The 20,754-nt window shown below is 35.2% G+C and overlaps 1 protein-coding gene across 5 annotated transcripts in view; it reads right to left on the bottom strand.

The window, feature by feature from the left end:
* The window catches only part of SCAPER (S-phase cyclin A associated protein in the ER), a 439,517-nt gene that overhangs the window by 415,630 nt on the left and 3,133 nt on the right, over window positions 1–20,754 (bottom strand). For 3 of the 5 annotated variants that reach the window (XM_045541833.1, XM_045541866.1, XM_045541842.1), the window contains exon 2: window positions 7,758–7,848. In XM_045541833.1, the coding sequence (XP_045397789.1) occupies window positions 7,758–7,787 (30 nt within the window). In that variant the 5' untranslated portion in view covers window positions 7,788–7,848. The remainder of the gene's footprint in view (window positions 1–7,757; window positions 7,849–20,754) is intronic. The other 2 variants (XM_045541852.1, XM_045541860.1) reach the window with 1 other exon arrangement.

Raw genomic sequence — 20,754 nt, 5'->3', positions numbered from 1 at the left:
TAAGGCAGGAGGAACGCTTGAGCCCAGGCGTTTGAGGTTGCTGTGAGCTAGGCTGATGCCACAGCACTCTAGCCCAGGCAAGAAGTGAAACTCTGTGTAAAAAAAAAAAAAAAAAAAAAAATGTTGATTCTGCCAACCCACGAACATGGTATGGTTTTCCACCTGTCCATGTCCTCTGTTGTTTCCTTCCTCAGTGTTTTGGAGTTCTCCCTGTAGAGGTCTTTTACCTCCTTAGTTAAATATAATCCTAGGTATTTTATTTTCTTTGTTGCTATTGTGAAAGGTATTGAGTCTTTGATTTGGTTCTCAGTTTGACTGTTGTTGGCATATAGGAATGCTACTAATTTCTGCACATTGATTTTGTAACCTGAGACTTTGCTAAATTTGTTTATTAATTCCAGTAGTCTCACGGCAGACTCTTTGGGGGTTTCTAGATATAAGATCATATCGTCAGGAAGGAGCGATAGTTTGACCTCTTTTGTCCCCATTTGGATGCCCTTGATTTGCTTCTCTTGTCTCATTTCTCTGGCTAGGACTTCCAGCACTATGTTGAATAGCAGTGGTGATAAAGGCCAACCTTGTCTGGTTCCAGTTCTAAGTGGGAATGCTTTCAATTTTTCCCCATTCAGTATGATGTTGGCTGTCAGTTTGTCATATATGGCTTGCACCATTTTTAGATGTGGCCTGTCTATGCCTATTTTGTTAAGCGTTCTTATCATACAAGGCTACTGATTTTTGTCGAATGCTTTTCCTGCATCTATTGAGAGGATCACATGATCTTTGTTTTGGCTTCTATTTATCTGGTGAATTACATTTCTAGAATTGCGTATGTTGAACCATCCCTCTATCTCTGGGATGAAGCCCACTTGGTCGTGATGGATTATTTTTTTGATAAGCACCTGAATTTGGTTTGCTAGGATTTTGTTGAGAATTTTTCCATCTATATTTATAAGGGATATTGGCCTGTAGTTTTCTTTTTTTCTTGCATCCTTTCCAGGTTTTGGCTTCAGATGTTGGCTTCATAAAATGTGTTGGGGAAGATTTCTTACTTCTCTATGCTGTGGAATAATTTCTGCAGGATAGCCACCAGTTCTTCTCTGTAGGTCTGGTAAAATTCAGGTGTGAAACCATCTGGTCCAGGACTTTTCTTTTTAGGAAGGTTTTTTATTGCTGTTTCAATTTCAGTATTTGATATTGGTCTGTTCAGGAACTTCTAACTTTAACATAAACACCTGTACTTACATTTCTTCATTCCTCTGACTTTAACCTGGGATATCCACGTGGCATCTACTTACCTGACTAATTAAGCTTTCACTGAAACTCATTAGTCTGTGACCACCATCCTAGCTCCAATCAGTGCCCTCTAAATTTGCAAAATTCTTGAATCATCTCTTCTCTATTCATTCCAATACTTTCCAATTAATATAACACCATAAAACCTCTTCCTTTAGCTTAAGCACATCTCCCAGTCAGTATTAGTCAATTCTGACTTACATTGACATCTACCATTTAGGTTACTTAAGCATTGTTTCAACCAAGAGTGTCACTATTTCTCCCAGACCAAATGAACACGTTTAAATAAATAGCCTACTTCAGCTCTATTTGAGATAATTCCCTTATGCAATCATAGAAAATCCGGAGTCTTCATAAAGTAATGAGTTTCCAAGAACTAAAATGGATAATCGCAAGATAGCAAAATTGTAGTAATGCTAGATAACTTCAAATCTATTCTTTACTTCTATAAAGATTTCGGTTCTACCATAAATTTTATCAAGTTAGTTCTTTTGTACTTAGTAAATGTACACAGACACATATTCAAAGAAACAGCCACCAGCTCAAGACTTTTGTTTTTATTCTTAGTTCTAATACTTTATATGCAAAAACATTATAACTACTCATATTACTACAACATTCGACCGAAAAACATTTTTTGTTTTAAAGCACAGATGCTTTCTGTAATGTATGCTGAATGGACTCCTTTCAGTAAAAACCTATAAGTTCAATCATTTTTAGTAATCTAATTCTTACAAAAATGTCAGTAATAACTAAAAAAAAATAGCTTTAAGTATTTTAATCTAAGTATCAGGGTTCAAAATGCAACATATGATTCTGAGATACTTCATAACATTATAGATATCTTTTTCAAATACTACCTTTACATAAATTCTTTTCTTATAGGAGTCTTCAACAAAATATGTGTATTTACATCCAAAGTCACAGTGTGCCATCTAGTGCTGTATGGAGATTTTACAGAGGCTTGTTCAAATACTTCATGTTTCAATTCAAAGCATAAAGGTCAGTCTTGAGTGAAAGTTTTTTTTTACGTTCAAATCTTACAATATATAATCTAAGAAAGCAAGTGTTCAGAATGTTCACCAAAGAGGCTAGATATTTTAAGACTTGCTCTCAGATTAGGAAAAGAAAGTTCTCTCTCTTAGGTTAAAAAAAAAAAAATCTAAATAACTTCTTTTTTAACAACTTTTTCCAGAAGCTTGAAATGGTTATAAGTATTATTTACTAAATTTTTGTTTGTGCCTCTATAAAACTTTCTCCTTTACATAAGTTCTTCAAAATCCATTCATATAATACTACTGCTTGCCCATAAAATGAAATTCCCATATCTTTTTTTAAATGTTTTCTCAGCTTTCTGGATAATTCAATAAAGAACCTTCTTCTTACATTTCCACTACTAAAGCCCTTCATATTTTGGGAAGTGTGAAGACAAGATTACCGATCAGTGAATACATTAAAATTCTAAAATGGTAACATTTGTATATATTTTTTATAAACCATGAAACTTATCTGAGAAATCATGTAACTGGTACAATTTCCCTAACATTACAGAATGATGAGCTAGAATCCTGTTCAGTAATTTATGATAACCTTGTCAGTTCTCACTGATATTTTACACCTTAAAACCATAGATGAACTAAGGCTGGCTAAACTATTATAATGGGGAAAAAATTAACTTCTATCTTATATGAGCCACTCTGCTTTAGAGTCTCTATTATTTTTTTTTTTTTTTTGAGACAGAGTCTCACTCTGTTGCCCGGGCTAGAGTGCCGTGGCGTCAGCCTAGCTCACAGCAACCTCAAACTCCTGGGCTCGAGCAATCCTCCTGCCTCAGCCTCCTGAGTAGCTGGGACTACAGGCATGTACCACCATGCCCGGCTAATTTTTTTCTATATATGTATGTTTTTAGTTGTCTGTATAATTTATTTTCTATTTTTAGTAGAGATGGGGTCTCACTCTTGCTCAGGCTGGTCTTGAACTCCCGAGCTCAAACAATCTGCCCGCCTCGGCCTCCCAGAGTGCTAGGATTACAGGCAGTGAGCCACTGCGCCCGGCCGTAGAGTCTCTATTACAGCTAACTAGCCTACACTCTAAATAATACATTGTATCTCACCAATTCTACCTCCTAAATATACCCCAAAAACATAAATTCACTAACACCACCCTAGTCTGAGCCATCATCATCTGAAGTCTAAATTACTAGAACAGCCTCTTTGACAAAGACTACCATATGTACACCAAAACCACTTTTTCTCCTGTCACAAAGCTAGACAACACTTCTCAGTCTTCTTGCAGGTGACTAAATTATAGGGGAAAATGGGCTTATTTAAAAAAAATTTTTAAAGTCTCCTGTATCATCATCTATGCTCTCTCTCTCCCATTTCCCCCACTTGCTGGCCAGATGCAGAGGATCCAGCAAGCACAACACTCTCTATAGATTGATGGAATCAGAAGATGGAAGTAGATTTGTTCCCAGAATCACAAAGCAGGTCACATGCTGAATACCTGCACTGTACTATTAAGTGAACAGGAAATACACTTCTAATCTGTTGGTTCCCCTTCTGATTATGAAGGACTAGGTAATTCAGACCAACCATCCAACTGAGAAAAATTTTAAAAGCTGAACAAAAATTTGTTTTAATATTTTAGGAGCACCAGAAAAAATTGGAAGAAGTAACCAATTACAGGGCCAAGATTGGGGAAAAACAAAAACCTAGAGAGGTGACTCCAACAATCAGGGCTGCTTTTCCCTGAAATACACCTGAAAATTCCAAGAGAGGCACCCAAGGCAGAGAAGCTGTGCAAAATTTGACAGACAAAAAAGTATGGAGACAAAATTTGTCCAATGGCAGCCCAGGCTTTAGGTGAGGACCCAGAAAAGCGTCATCCCAGGAGTCAGGGTGAACCAGAAATAGATTAGCCCTAACAAACAATGGAGCCAATTTTGAATTCTCGCAGTCCCTGATTGGATTAGAATAAACTGCAACTGCTGGTACCCCTAGCCATCTGCCAGAAACAAAGGTAAATCTTCTAGGGAAGATATTATCAGTTTAGGCATCAAATTATCTGTTCAATTATTCACATTAAGGTCCTACACTCAATCAAAAATTACCAGGCTTACTAGAAAACAAGTCAAATTACTAAAAACAAAGAAAAATTATAGAAAATAGGTCTATACTCACACATGATCAAAATAATAGCATTATCAAAGATTTTAAGGTAACTCTAATATGACCTAGAAAATGAAAAGATTAAAATTTTCTGCAGAACTAGAAAGCTAAAAAGAATCAAATAGAAATCATAAAATTGGAAAAGAAAAAATAAAAAAACTGAATTAAAAACTCAATGAATGAGTTTAATAAGAAATCGGTAAATTAGATTAGATTAAAATATCCAGAAGGAAAACAGAAAATAAAAAATAGAAAAGAATACAAACGGTATAAGAAATAAAAGGTCAAACACAGGAGCAAAAACTGAAGCCTCATAAAAAGAAAAATAAAAATGAGAGTAGAGCATATAAAGGCTAAAAACGTTCCAAAGCTAACAAAAGGAGATTATACCACACAATCAAGAGGCACTATGAATAAAATTTTTACATTTTTCAAAATTTTAAATTTTTTAGAAAAAAAAATTTTAAATAAGGTAAAATAAAAAGACAAATACTAGACATATTAGGGTAAAAACTACTGATAACCAAAAAAGAAAACCTTACACGTAGTCCCAAGTACCTTCACAGCAGTAACAATAAAACTGACAAGTGATTTCCTATCAGAAATAATCAATGTAAGAAGTCAATAAAATAATACCTTCAAAGTGCTAAAAGTAAATAACTGCCACATAGAAATATGTGAAAATATCCATTTAAAAACTAACAAAAAATAAAGACAATCAAAACAAACACTGACAACATAGGGGGGATGGGGGAAGATAGGATGGAGATGGGGATTAGGGATTAATCACCAAATCCAAGGAGATATTAGCCTTAAAAGCTATAAAATGCATTTTTCATTAAAAATTCATATTTTAAAAATTAAAAATAAAAGGCAAAAACAAAAAAATGAGATTCTTATTCTTATGGATATTCTAGAAGAGATAAAATATTACTGAAGTTATGAGCTCAATAAATATTAGACACAGAGGAAGAAAGGATTAGTGAACTGGAAAATATAACAGTAGAAAACATCTGCATGAAAGTACAGAAGAAAATAAGAAATACACAAAATAGAAAATAAGACATATATGGGACACAGTGAAAAAGTCCAAAAAGGTATAATTGGCAACCTTGAAGAAAAGAACAGAGAGACAGAAAAAATATTTGAAAGGAAATGGCTTTAAAACTGACTAAAGATATTAGCCAAATTCTCCCAGAAGCCCTACAAACCCCCAAGCAAGATAAATACAAAGAAAATCACACTTAAGCACATCATAGAAAAACTGATGAAAACCTGAAACAAACAGAAAATCTTAAGAACGTACAGAAGGGATAGAAATTCATTACCTTTAAAGGAGTGACAATAAAACTCTCAGCTGATTTTCCAACAGAAATGATAAACACCAATAAATAGTGGAATATCTTTAAAATATTGAAAGAAAATGACTGCCTGCAAATCTAGATTATTTACCTGGCAAAATATCCTACAAAAATGAAGGCAAAATAAAAATATTCTCAGACACCCAAACTCTAGGAAAATTTGTTACCGAATTAATTGCACTAAAAGAAATCCTAAAGGAAATTTTCTGGTATGAAAGAAGAAAGTTAAATTTCTCTAAATGAATACTGCTCTATAGTTTGAATTTTGAACCATGTAAATGTTGTATATAATATTAAAATAAAATTAAATTTTTTAAAAAAGATATATGTAATAATCAAAAAAAAGCTAAAGACAGTGGAATAATTTTTTTAAAGATACTGAGAGGGAAAAAGAAAATCTGTCAAGCTAGACTTCTATGCCCAGCAAGACCATCTTTCAAAATTAGTGTAGAAAAAAAAAAAAGACATTTTCTGACAAACAAAGCAGAGTTTATGACCAAAAGATCCACGCCCCGCCCCCATTGTAGGAAATGCTCAGGATATAGCAGGCAGAAGGCAAATGACCCTAAATGACAGACATGAAAAATCAAAACCTTAGAACTGAGGGGGAGTATAGAGTGGGGAGGGATGAGATAAGAAAAGAACACATAGATAGATGTTCTCCTGCCCTTACACCCAGAAGAGGGGCCTCTTTCCTAAGCCCCACACTTCAGAAGGATGGTACCTAGCAAAAACACCAAAACCCGAAGATAATCAGTAACTAATTGAGTGAACAAGAATTAGGGCAGAGAGACTCATAAACTGAACTGTTTCTCCAGGCTGACAATGAGGGGAGGCAAAGGAAGGGGACAAATCACAGCCTCTGTGCTGGGAAAACCAAAGGAAGAATATCTACTATTTTTAAGACTGGCCACTCCAAATATCCCAAAGGATGTGTCTAGGCAGATTGGGTTTCCCATATAACTACATTCCCTCTTCAGTTTGAACAGTTTAAGAAGATACTTAGAGTTGCCTGAAAATCTTGAGTTAGAAGAGTAAAGTGTGGGAAACAGGAACCTGTTTGCCCTGGCTCTCTAGGGATTTTCACTACATCAGTCTCCATCCCAGATTCAGGAACTACCCTGGTCCAATTTCCATCCTGCATGGCTCAGAAAGACCGTGACTCCTTTAAGAGCTGTCCAGGTCCTAAGAAGGAAAGCAAATCAGGCTGTTGGCAGAGACTATTTCGTAACCATTTAATATTACGACATTTAAAACTCTGGCTTCCATTTGTATTCCAGTTCTAGGTACCATTAAGTGTTAAGGAGAAACCTGGGAAGCAGTAAGGATTCCTGGGCTCTAAAGGTGAATAGCTGTTCTTTTTATTACTGGGCTTTACAACAATGTGCTCCATAGAGTATCTTGTATGAAACAAATATATTCAAAAATAAACGAAGGCCAGGCGCAGTGGCTCACACCTATAACCCAAGCACTTTGAGAGGCCGAGGCAGGAGGATAGCTTAAGGACAGGAGTTCAAGACCTGGGCAATATAGCAAGACCCTATCTCTACAAAAAACTTTTTTTAATTAGCCGGGCATGGTGGCACATGCCTATAGTCCCAGCTACTTCGGAGGCTGAGGCAAGAGGACTGCTTGAGCCCAAGAGGTCAAGGTTGCAGTGCACCACTGCACTCCAGCCTGGGCAACAGAGTAAAACCCTGTCTCTTAATAAAAATTTTAAAAAATTAGCCAGAAATGGTGGCACACGCCTATAGTTCCAGCTACTAGGGAGGCTGAGGTGGGAGGATTACTTGAGCCCACAAGTTGGAGGTTACAGTGAGCTATGATGGCGCCACTGCACTCCAGCCTAGGCAACAGAGAAAGACCCTGTCTCTAAATTAATGAAAAATAGAAGGAAGGAAGAAAAGAGGGAGGCCAAAAAACTAAAGTTTACCTTTAAGGTAGCTTGATCACTTACCATCATTCTTTAATTCTCTTCTGTGCCAAGAAGATCATTTACCACATAATTCCATGGGGTGTGACTCCTATAATAAAAAATATATATACTCTTAATCATAACATTATCAGAAAATCATATTTCTTCATAAAAAGATACAAATCTCATCCCTACATGTTTATATTACACAGCAACAAAATTTGCTTTTGTATGTTGCCTGTTTGTATATGATACAGCTTGATTTAAATACTCCATGCTGAATAATACCTCAATGCCCTCCAAAAAATAAAAATAAAATGGAAGAGAAACAGTGTTAATTACATGAAAAGTCTAGGATATCCTAACCCAAAGGCTTCAAACTTTTTTTAATACAATCCATAAACACACACATACACACATTTTTTATCTTAACCCAGTTCACACACATATTTAACTGAAACAAAAGTTTCATAAAGTAGTATTTATCCCTATTGTGTGAGATATACTCTAATATTTCCTTCTCTCTTCTATTTCATTTTTTAAATGCTGTTTTCACTGAATTGACTCACTAGTGAGTCCCAACTCAGTATGGAAAACACTGTGTAACTTAAGAATTTTCATAAACTGAGATTTTATCATAATATCTTAATTACCAATTACATAAGGCTCTACATAAAACTGATCCTATATTTTGGGGAACCTATTTAATATGGCCAAACTTCTACTCAAAGAAATCCAAAGCAGAGAAACTAGATAAACACAAAGGGACAGGGAAATTGCTAGAAAAAAAGTGACCTAACCCTGTAAGAAGAGGCAACAAACAAAGAAAAGAAAGCAGCAACGGTAACCAAACCTCCTTTGGGGACAAGAACTTAGGTCATTTATCCTTAGTCAAGTAAATTTGTTCCTTTAAAATGTAGCACCTCAAATGTAAACATATGTCCATACAAAAACATATACATAAATGTTCATAGCAGCATTATTCATAGTAGGCAACACTATATATGGCTATACAGTTACCAGACAAAGTAAACTTTAAGTCAAAAACTGTCACAAGCCAGGCATGGTGAAATGTGCTCATAGTCATAGCTACTAAGGAGGTTGAGAAGAGGGGATCCTTTGAGCCCAGGAGTTTGAGCCCAACATAACAAGACCTATCTCTTTAAAAAAATAAATAAATAACAACTATCACAACAAAGAAGGTCATTATATAATGATAAAGGGGCAATACATCAAGAGGATATAACAATTGTAAATACAAATACACCCAATAGTGGCACACCTAAATATACAGAATATTAACACAATGAAGGCAAAAATAGACAGCAATACAACAATAGTAGGGGATTTCAAACCCAACTTTCAACAAGGGATAGATTATCCACACAGAAAATCAACAAGGAAACAGTGGACTTGAACATTACTATAGACCAAATGGACCTAAAAACATGCAGAACATTGCATCCAACAGCAGCAGAATATACATTATTTTCAAACACACACAGAACATTCTCTAGGATAGATCATATGTTAGGCCAAAAAACAAGCCTTAAATTCAAGAAAATTTAAATGATATAAAGTATCTTTTCTGACCATAATGGTATGAAATTAGGTATCAATAACAGGAAGAAAACTGGAAAATTCACAAATATATGGAAATTAAACAACACACTCTGGGCCAAAGAAAAAATCAAAGCAGAAACCAAAAAGTATCTTGAGACAAATGAAAACAGAAACACAACATAGAAAACTTTTAAGATACAGCAAACGCAGTTCTAAGAGGGGAGTTTGTAGTGATAAAAGCCTACATTAAAAAAGAAGAAAAACCTCAGCCCAGTGCAGTTCCACATGCCTGTAGTTCTAGGTACCAGGAAGGCTGAGGCAGGAGCCCAGGAGTTCAAGGTTGAAGTGTGCTATAATCGCACCTGTGCATAGCCACTGCACTCCAGCCTAGGCAGTGCAGCAAGACCTCATCACTTAAAAAAAGAAGAAAAAAATATGAAAGAAAAGAGAAAAAAGACTTTGAATAAACAACCTAACTTTACACCTCAAGGAACAAGAAAAAAACAAACTAAACCCAAAGTCAGCAGAAGGAAGGAAATTATAAAGAATAGAGCAGAAATCAATGAAATGGAGACTAGGAAAAAAACAGAAAAGATCAATGAATCTAAGAGTTAGTTTTTCAAAAAACTAATTTCAAACTGAATAACCTGTAGCTAGACTAAGAAAAAAGAGATGACTCTAATAAACAAAATTATAAATGAAAAAGGAAACGTTACAAGTGATACCACAGAAATACAATCATAAAAGACTAATATGAACAATTATATGCCAACAAATTAAATAATTTAGGAAAAAACAGATAAATTCCTAGAAACATACAACCTACCAACACTGAATCATAAAGAAATAGGAAATATGACCAGATCAAGAAAAAGTAAGATGACTGAATTAGTAATCAAAAAACTCTCAACAAAGAGCTCAAAACACTATAGCTTCACTAGTGAATTCTACCAAACATTTAAAGAAGATTTAATGCCAATCCTTCCCAAACTCTTCCCAAAAATTGAAGAGGAGGGAATCTTTCCAAACTCATTCTACAAAGCCAGCATTTCCCTAATACCAAAGTCAGACATGGACACTACAAGAAAAGAAAGTTACAGGCCAAAATCCCTGATGAACATAAATTAAAAAATCCTCAACAAAATACTAGCAAACCAAATTCAACGGCATATTAAAAGGATCATATACCATGATCAAGTAGGAATTATCCCTGGGATGCAAGAATGTTCAACATATGCAAGTCAATAAAATGTGATACACCACATTAACAGAATAAAGTATAAAAATCATATCATCTCAATAGATGCAAAAAAGGCATCTAACAAAATTCAACATCCTTCATGATAAAAACTCTAAACAAATTAAGTATATAAGGAACATACCTCCGCATAATAAAGGTCATGTAACAAGCCCACAGCTAACATCATACTCAACAGGGAAAAAAGCTAAAGCCTTCCTCTAAGATTAGGAACAAGGCAAGGAAGCCCACTCTCATCAATTCTATTCAATATGATATTGGAAGGCCTAGCAACAGCAATTAGTCAAGAAAACAAAATAAAAAGCATCAAAATTGGAAAGAAAAAGAAGTAAAATTGTCTCTGCAGACGATGTGATCTCATATGCAGTAAACGCTACCAAAAAACTGTTAGAACTAATAAATAAATTCAGTAAAGTTGCAGGATACAAAAATCAACATACAAAAACCAGTAGCATATCTACATAATAACAAGTTATCTGAAAAAGAAATCAAGAAAACAATCCTATTTTCAATAGCATCAAAAACAATAAAGTACTTGGGAAAAAAATCTAATCAAGGAGGTGAAAGATCCGTACACTGAAAACTATAAAACATTGATGAAAGAAACTGAAGACAACACAAATAAATGGGAAGATATTCCATGCTCACAGACTGGAAGAATTTACACTGTTAAACTATCCATACTGCTCAAAAAGATCTACAGAGTCAATGTAATCCCTATCAAAATTCCAACAATGTTTTTCACAGAAAAAGAAAAAAACAAACCTAAAATTTGTATGGAGGCACAAAAGACCCAGAATAGCCAAAGAACCTTAACCAAAAAGAACAAAATGGGAGGCATCACACTACCTGATTTCAAGATATACTATAAAGCTATAGTAATCAAAACAACATCGCACTGGCATTAAAACAAAGAGACCAATAGAACAGAAAGCCCAGAAATAAATCCATGCACTTACAGTCAACTCATCTACAACAAAGCTGCCAAGAACACATAATAGGGGAAAAACAGTCTCTTCAATAAATGGTGCTGGGAAAACTGGATATCCATATACAGAAGAATGAAATTGGACCCTTATCTCACACCATATACAAGAATGAACTCAAAATGGAGTAAAGACTTAAACATTAGACCTGAAACTGTAAGACTACTAGAAGAAAATATAGGAGAAAAGCTTCTTCACATTGGTCTGGGCAATGTTTTTTTTTTTTTTTTTTTTTTGGCTATGACCCCAAAAGCACAGGCAACAAAAGCAAAAACAGATGAATGGGATTGCATCAAACTACAAAGCTTCTGCACAGCAAAGGAAACAACAAAGTAAAGAGACAATCTATGGAATAGGAGAAAATATCTATAAACCATACCTCTAATAAGGGGTTAGTTAATACTTAAAATATATAAGGAATTCTAACAACTCAATAGCAAGAAAATAATCCAATTAAAAATGGGCAAAGGACCTGAATAGATATTTCTCAAAGGAAGACTTATAAATGGTCAACAGGTATGTTAAAATATGCTCAATATCATTAATCATCAAGGATATGCAAATTAAAACCACAGTGACATATCAACTCACACCTGTTAGGCTATTATGAAAGAGACAAAAGATATCAAGTGTTAGGACATGGAGAAAAGAGAACCCCAGCACACTGTTGGTAGGAGTGTAAATTAGTACAGCCATGATGGAAAACTGTATGGAGGTTCTTCAAAACATTAAAAATAGAACCACCATACAATCCACCAATCCCACTTCTGGGTATATAACCAAAAGAAATGAAATCAGCACGTGGAAGAGATATCTGCACTCACACGTTCACTGAAGCATTATTCACAATAGCTAAGATATGGAATCAACCTAAGTGTCCATCAATGGATGAATGGATAAAGAAAATGTGGTATACATATACAAAATAGAATATTATTCAGCCTTTTAAAAAGGAGGAAATCTTGTCATTTGTGAAAATATAGATGAATCTGGAGAACATTATGCTAAATAAAATAAACCAGACACAGAAAAATAAACACTGTATTATCTCATTTATATGTAGAATCTAAAAAAGTCAAACTCATAGAAGAACTGAATGGTGGCTGCTGGAGGACTGGAGGATGGGGGGATGAGGAGATACTGGTTAAATGATACAAAGTTTCAGTTAGGATAAATAAATTCTAGAGATCTGTTGTATAGCAATAGAGACTACAGTTAATAATAATGTATTGAGGATTATTATACTTGAAAATTGCTAAAAGATTATATCTTAAATGTTCTCACCACAAAAAATAAGTAGGTGAGGTGACTGATATGATGATTAGTGCAGTTTAGTCATTTCACAACATATACATATATCAAAACATCATGTAGTATGCCATAAATATATACAATTTTTATTTGTCGATTATACCTTAATAAATCTGGGGGGGATTTACAACCCATCTATCCTCACTCCCACCTCCAGCACTTCCCATCCTCTTTCCCTTCTAGAGCACTTATCACTTTATATTATTTGCTTATTGGATATACTGTTTCCCCCAAGAAAATGTAAATTCCTTGATGTTTGTTAGTTTTATTACCACTGCAGCCCCTGAACATAGACCAGTGCCCAGCATTGAGTACACATTAATTAAATATTTATTTACTAATAAGTGTAGCCCATGGTACAGAATCTTTGCTCACCTTGTTTCTTTTTTCCTACCCTCTATGTATTCAAAGCCCACCAATTCTTTAAGGTCAGCTCAAAAATCATCTTTATGAAGCCTACTCTTACATCCCTAGCTGACAAAGATGATCATCTGAACTCCCAGAGCACCTCATCTGTATCTTTTAGCTCTTAAAAGTGGGGGAAATTGTGATATAGTGGAAAGAGTACATAGTTACATAGTCATTGGAGTCAGCCAAACCACTGGCTTTGTGATCTTGAGAATTTTCTTTGTATTCTCATCTATAAAAATGAAAGTTATATATTTACCCAAAAGAAATAAAGGCATATTTTTACACAAAGACCAATATACAAATACTCATAGCAGCCTTATTCATAATAGCCACAAACTGAAAACAACCCAAATATCCATCAACAGAATACTTAATCAAATTATAGTATATCCATACAAAAGAATACTATTCAGCAACAGAAAAGAATGAACTACTGATACACAGAACAAAATGGATAAATATCACAGACATTATGCTCAGAAAAAGAAACTAAACACAGAAGAGTATATACTGAATTATTCCACTTATGTGAAGTTACAGAACATGCAAAGCCAATCTTACAAGAGAAGTACCAAAAGAGGGTTGCATTGGTTGGAGGGAAATGGCTGGAAAGGGGCACAATGGAGCTTTCTAGGGAGATCGAAATGTTCTACATCTGGACTGTGGTAGTGGTTCACAGCTATACAGTCTCCAACTTATAATGGTTCAACTTACAATTTTTCAACTGTAGTATCCAATTTTGAATTTTGATCTTTTCCCAGACTAGCAATGTATAGTACATATTCTCAATGCTGGGCAGCAACAGCAAGCCACAGCTCCTAGTCAGTAACATTGTTTAGATTACTCTACAGTGCACTGTGTTGCTGGATGATTTTGCCCAACTGCAGGTGAATATAAGTGTTCTAAGCATGTTTAAAGTAGGTGAGGCTAAGCTATGATGTTCAGTAGGTGTATTAAATGCATTTTCAAATTATGATATTTTCAACTTACAATGGGTTTATCCAGATGTGCGTAACCCTATCATAAATTGAAGAGCGTATTGAATAGGTATCGCTTTCACGCCATCGTGAAGTTGAAAAAATCATAAATAAAACCACTGTATATCAGGGTCTGTCTATATACTGAATTCATCATAGCACAGTGGGCAAGTGTGCACACCAATGTGGACTAATTTAACCACTTATTATAGTCTCTAATTATATAACTTTAGGCCAGGTGTGGTGGCTCAGGCCTGTAATCCTCACACTCGGGGAGGCCCAGGCAGGAGGATCACTTGAGGTCAGGAATTCGAGACCAGCCTGAGCAAGAGTGAGACCCCATCTCTACTAAAAATAGAAAGAAATTAGCTGGGCAACTAAAAAAATAGAAAAATTAGCTGGGTGTGATGGCACACGCCTGTAATTCCAGCTACTTGGGAGACTGAGGCAGGAGGATCCCTTGAGCCCAGGAGTTACAGGTTGCTATGAGCTATGATGATGCCACAGCACTCTAGCCCAGGCAACAGAGCAAGACTCTGTCTCAAAAAATAATAATTATTATTATTATATAACTTTAGACAAGTCATTATGCCCTCAGAACCTCAGTTTTCTCTAATATAACATCTTATTAAATGGTAGACTTCTAGAGTTCACATTTCCATCAGTTAACACAATATCTAACACAAAATAGGTAGCCAAATAATTTCTGAAATATATGAAACCTAGCATATAGTAAATGTTCAATAAATGTTACACTCTTTTCCCTCCTTTCCTCAGAAGAAGATTTTATTCTCTACCATATTTTAAGATCCTGAAGGACAGGACTAGTGTCTGAATGATCTTCTTTTCTTCCACTTAACACAGTCCCTTACAAATGGTAGACACTCAATAAAGATTTTGAAGGAAAGAACGGAAAACTGTTCAATGGCTCGTTGGTTAAGCACAATTACCTCATTTTGGTCATTCCAGAATCGGTGAGCCTGCCTACTCTATCAGCCTTTCCAATAAAGATGCTTGTAAGGCTAGATATCAAAAACTTTTATCAGGCAGACACAAAATTTTATGTGCCATATAATTAAAGCTGTGAAGGAAGTGGGGGAGAAATATTATATACATTTGAAAATACATAAGCGGCAATGTGTGATAAACAGCATAAGCTCTGAAGTTAGACACCAATCCATATTCCAAGACTGTCACTCACAAACTATGAAGTTATTCAACATTTTTCAACCTCAGGATTCACAACTATAAAACAGAAGTAAAAATATTTACCTTGTAGGGTTATTTTCAAAATCAAAGAAATCGTGTGTGAAGAACCTGATGGCACCGAACCAGAGCTCAGTAACTAATAATTGTATATCACAGGGACTGCGAGTAATTTTTTTCTTTGAAAAAGAAAAAATTTGTCTGATTTTCTGAAATACGATTGCACTGCAATTACAACCTTTGAAAACTATAATGACTTAAACTTAAAGTATTTCCAAATTACAGATTAAACTTGGCTTTGAGTTTAAAATTTTCAACCCAGAGATCACAAATTCTAATTACTAGGCCTTTTTCGGGGGAGGGGGGTGGAAAAGAAGAAAAGTTCAAGACTCAATTACCTCTTAAGTTCTACCAGATACTGATTTACTCCAAATCCTTACATCACTGACATTACTGAGTCTTGTGCACCTCTATCTAACTTCACACCTGACAGATTGTCTCTGCCTCTGAACTGAAGGTCAGTGGTACTTAAGACGCATGATTTTTTTTCTTTGATAAATTCAGTAGTTCTAGCTGCACTTAGACAAACAGGTACTACAACATAGATTAACAAACATAAATAAGAGATGTGTGTTCCACAGTAGAGTATTTAAAAGGATTTCTAAGATGCAATCTACTTCATGATATGAATAAAAAGTCAACAGGGAGAAAGCAAGCAAGAGGAAGAATAAGAACCCATGTCAGGTTAAATAGCTAAATAGTATGCCAGCTTAAAAAAGGTCATGTCCTTATTTCTCCACAAAAAGATGTACAAATGGCTAATAAGCATATGAAAAGTGGTTGAAATCATGAGTGACTAGGGAAATACAAATCAAAACCACAATGAGATACAACTTCACACCCACCAAGATATCTGAAGTCAAAAAGACAGACAATACAAGTGTTGAAGAGGATGTGGAGAAACTGGAATGCTTACACACTGCAGTGGGAATGTAAAATGGTACAGCTGGTTTGGCAAACAGTCTGATAGTTCCTCAAAAAGTTAAAGATAGAGTTACCAAATGACCCAGCAATTCTACTCCGAGGTATATACTCAAGAGAAATGAAAATACAAGTCCACACAAAAAACTTGTATAGGAATGTTCATAGCAGCATTATTCATAATAGCCAAAAAGCAGAAACAATCCAAATGTTAATCAACTGATAAATGGAGAAATAAAATACGGTATATCTATATGATGGAAGATTATTTGGCCATAAAAAGGAATGAAGTACTAATATATGCTACAACATGGATCAATCTTGAAAACATTGTTAAAAGAAAGAAGCCAGACACAAAAGACCACAAATTCCATGATTCCATTTGTGTGAAATGTCCTGAATAGGCAAATCCATAGACACAGAAAGTAGTTTTGTGGTTGGCTGGGGCAAAGGATAGGATGGGGAAGTGAGAAGGGAGGCCAGAATGGGAAATGACTGCTAACGGTTATGGGGTTTCATACTGAGGTATTGAAAATGTGCTAGAATTGATTGTGGTAATGGATGTCCAACTCTATAAATACATTAAAAACCACTGAAGTGTGCATTTTAAATGAGTGGATTTTATGGTATGTAAAATATACCTTAGTAAATCTGTTAAAAGAAGAAAGCAAACTATGTCCTAATCCAGAATTTCCAAAATTTCAATCATTCAGTTACTACTTTCAGGATATTTGCCGTAACTGTGTACTATACATACTATTATTTATATAACTTTTTTAAACAGAACATTTTTACTCAAATAAAATTTGTAACACTATCATAAATGTAAAATCAGTTAATATAAAATAAATATGGATATGGTAAAATATTGACAGTGGTACTCAAATAAAGGAAATTTGAGAAACTCTGGGCTGCAGAAAAACAATGGCCAAGCAGAAAATGGAGCACTCAAAAAAAAAAAACAAGCAGAGAATGAACACTAGGACTGACTGAGCCCCGAGTGTCTAAATAAGCTGCTGCCTGTGATGAACTGGAGTCTTACTCGCCTTATTCTGCCCTGCACTCCCAGAACATCTGTGAAGACACCTGAGAGTCCTAGAGGTGGAAATGTGAAGATTGGCTCAAGTGCCAAGAAAAGCATACCTCTCTTTATCTGAGCTTGGGTACACAGGTTGTAAAAGGGCAAGGAGTAAATTACAGACCCAAAGTAGTGAGAAGCCTGCTAGTAGCACTACTCTAAAATACACAAGCTTACCTAGCTGCAGCCAGGACAGTACATCTATGAATTGACCACATATTTCCCAATAAGTTGTAGAAAACTTGACATTTGCAATCACAGTCCCTCTCCAATGTTCACAAAATCTATCACCCATGATTTTTGCCTTTTCTGAAGTTTAAGAAAATCTGAGCATTTGCCTGAGTCTGGTACTTAAACAATGTTGTAGGCATACTCAAAAATTATCAGTAATTTTTCACGTCTTTGCTACTTGGAAAATAAGTATATTATGGTAAAATCAAGTATTTTGAAGAGCAACATAGACAGACATTTTATGCTCCCAGATTGTTTAGTAAGGTTTTCAATTCTGATTACTTCTGTATATACTGCCATGAATACATCAACCAAGAGGGCTTTATTTTCTCCCATGAATGTGGCATACCCTGTTGAAAATATCAAAACTATCTCTTTTCCAATGCTATATCAAAAGCAGGCCTAACACAGTGATGTCTGAAATTTGCTTCAAAACAATTTGGTTGGGGGATAGCTTTTATGGGATAAGACTGTCCATGTACAGGTCACTGGTAAAATAGATTGGTACACAGCAGGTTCCTATACTATTCTCTCTACTTTTGCATGTTTTTAAAACAACATATGATGAACTTACTACTTTAAGAAGTTATCAATAAAAAGTAGGGAGGCTGAGGTGGGAGGATGGCTTGAGCCCAAGAGTTTGAGATTACAGGAAGCTATGATTGCAGCACTGCACTCCAGCCTGGGCAACAGAGCAAGATCCTGTCTCTAAAATAAAACAAAACAAAATTTTTTTAAAAGTAGTAATTATCTTAGCAAAACCTTATGAAATCTTTAGTGTTTCATGTCACGTGAGAAAAAGTCTTTCCATAAATCATTTCCTCCTAATAATTTTTTAAGGCTGGCTTCACCACTGGACTACAGATCTTTTCACTGTTTGTATCCCACAAGACCCACAGCCAATCAGTGAAAGCCAAACATGTTTGTGCAAAAGGTTACCCTCCAGCAGAAAACTGCTAACAAAATTTTATTAATGATTTAATTTTTGTTATACAAGCCATTTGCACTTTTCACTTCTACAATTTCAGAAATACCAATTCCAGGCTGGGCGCGGTGGCTCACGCCTGTAATCCTTGCACTCTGGGAGGCCGAGGCAGGTGGATTGCTCGAGGTCAGGAGTTCAAGACCAGCCTGAGCAAGAGTGAGACCCCGTCTCTACTAAAAATAGAAAGAAATTATATGGACAACTAAAAATATATATAGAAAAAATTAGCAGGGCATGGTGGCACATGCCTGTAGTCCCAGCTACTGGGGAGGCTGAGGCAGGAGAATCGCTTAAGCCCAGGAGTTTGAGGTTGCTGTGAGCTAGGCTGACGCCACAGCACTCACTCTAGCCTGGGCAACACAGCAAGACTCTGTCTCAAAAAAAAAAAAAAAAGAAATACCAGTTCCACAATGGATATCAGATTGCATCATTACAGAGAATTCTGTTAAACTTCTCACTAAATAATCCTACAACTTTCTAAGTGTTTAAAGAATGTTCACATGAGTCTCCCAAAGAATTTTTGTTTCTCTTTTAAACCTAGGTTGGACAGTTACGATGAACACCATGTGGGTAATGGGCACACTTATACCCCTGATTCAAGAGTTACAAAAGTGATCCATGTAACCAAAAACATTTGTACCCCTGTAATATTTTGAAATTAAAAAAAAGTACTATATCCAAGTTCTGGCCAATTTATAGGCAATAGTGTGGCCATAAATTTAGTCAACTCTATGGCATGTATGTAAACAATTTTAAAAAATGAGTCACACAAATGATCTCTATACTAATAAGTATAGTTTATTAACACCTATAAAAAAACATGGAAGAGTTCTGTCCTTAGACAGTTTTTTCCTTTTGTAAGTAATGTAATTTTTATAGAGTTTTGATTTAGAGATGGTAAAAATAGGGTGTAATTTTTACTTATTGAACCAAGCTTTGGACTTTTTTGTTTTTTGGTTTCTTTTGGGGGGTCAATTTTTAGCAGAACTTACCAATTACCAATTTCATAGATGAACAGATAATTTAATATCTAATAACCAAAGAGATCTTTTAGTATAAACTGCCAAGTAATCAATATGGGGTAACTACTGACAAATGTGGGAATTAGATAACCAAAATGTGTAGGATCACACAAAAAGGTAAGCCTATTCTCCTTCTCATATACCTGCTTTAACCAATCTTACCATTATCCACACAAGTACTTAAATCACAAATCTGGGAAACTTATTTCATTATTCCCTTTCCTATATCATCTTCATCACCAACCCAATTAATATTTTATAAATAATTAAATTCTGTTCATGTATGAAACAAATATTTACATAGCAAATATCACCTATCCATTTCATTATGCCCACTTGCATTCAACACTTCTGTTAATGCCGTAATGTATTATTTTTTTTGCCACTTTCTATAGAGAACCCACCCTTCAGTTTTATTCAGAGCAAAGAAAAAAGAAACTTTTGATCATACTAGAAGAAACTCAGAGACAAGTTTGGAATCTGTACTCAAACTACACATGCAATGAGGACAATATTCTGCTAATACAATTGATTTGCTGCTGCATTTGTCTACTGACTAGTCTCTGTACTTCTGTTAATAGATGCACTTCCCCTCTTCCAAAGCTACTTTCACCAGAGTAATCTTTTACAATGCACAGATAGTTTTGCACCGTAAAAATGCAAGAACTCATATGCTAGTCATTACTATCATCAATACCGTATCACAAGTGCATTCCTTAATACAGCCTATCTTATACCTTTATATCCTGGCATAAACAGACAGTTCTGCTTAGAACATTCAGTCCCTCATAAACCCTAATTTGACTATCTGGACATCTCCTCATTTGCATCAATCAGTTTCAAGTCATAAAAACCTAACTAGTGATGACTTGACAATAAAGCCATTTAATTATTTCATAGAACAGGAGGCTGGAGGTCAGTATTTCTAGGTTTCATGCAGTGGCTAAACAGTGTTATTAGGGGCCCAGAATCTGTAAATTTTACTACTCCACCATCTTCAACATAT

Source organism: Lemur catta, chromosome 1 (assembly GCF_020740605.2).
Source record: "Lemur catta isolate mLemCat1 chromosome 1, mLemCat1.pri, whole genome shotgun sequence".
Taxonomy (NCBI): Eukaryota; Metazoa; Chordata; class Mammalia; order Primates; family Lemuridae; genus Lemur; species Lemur catta.
Note: the sequence above shows the minus strand (reverse complement) of the source record. Positions and strands in the feature narration are given on the sequence as shown.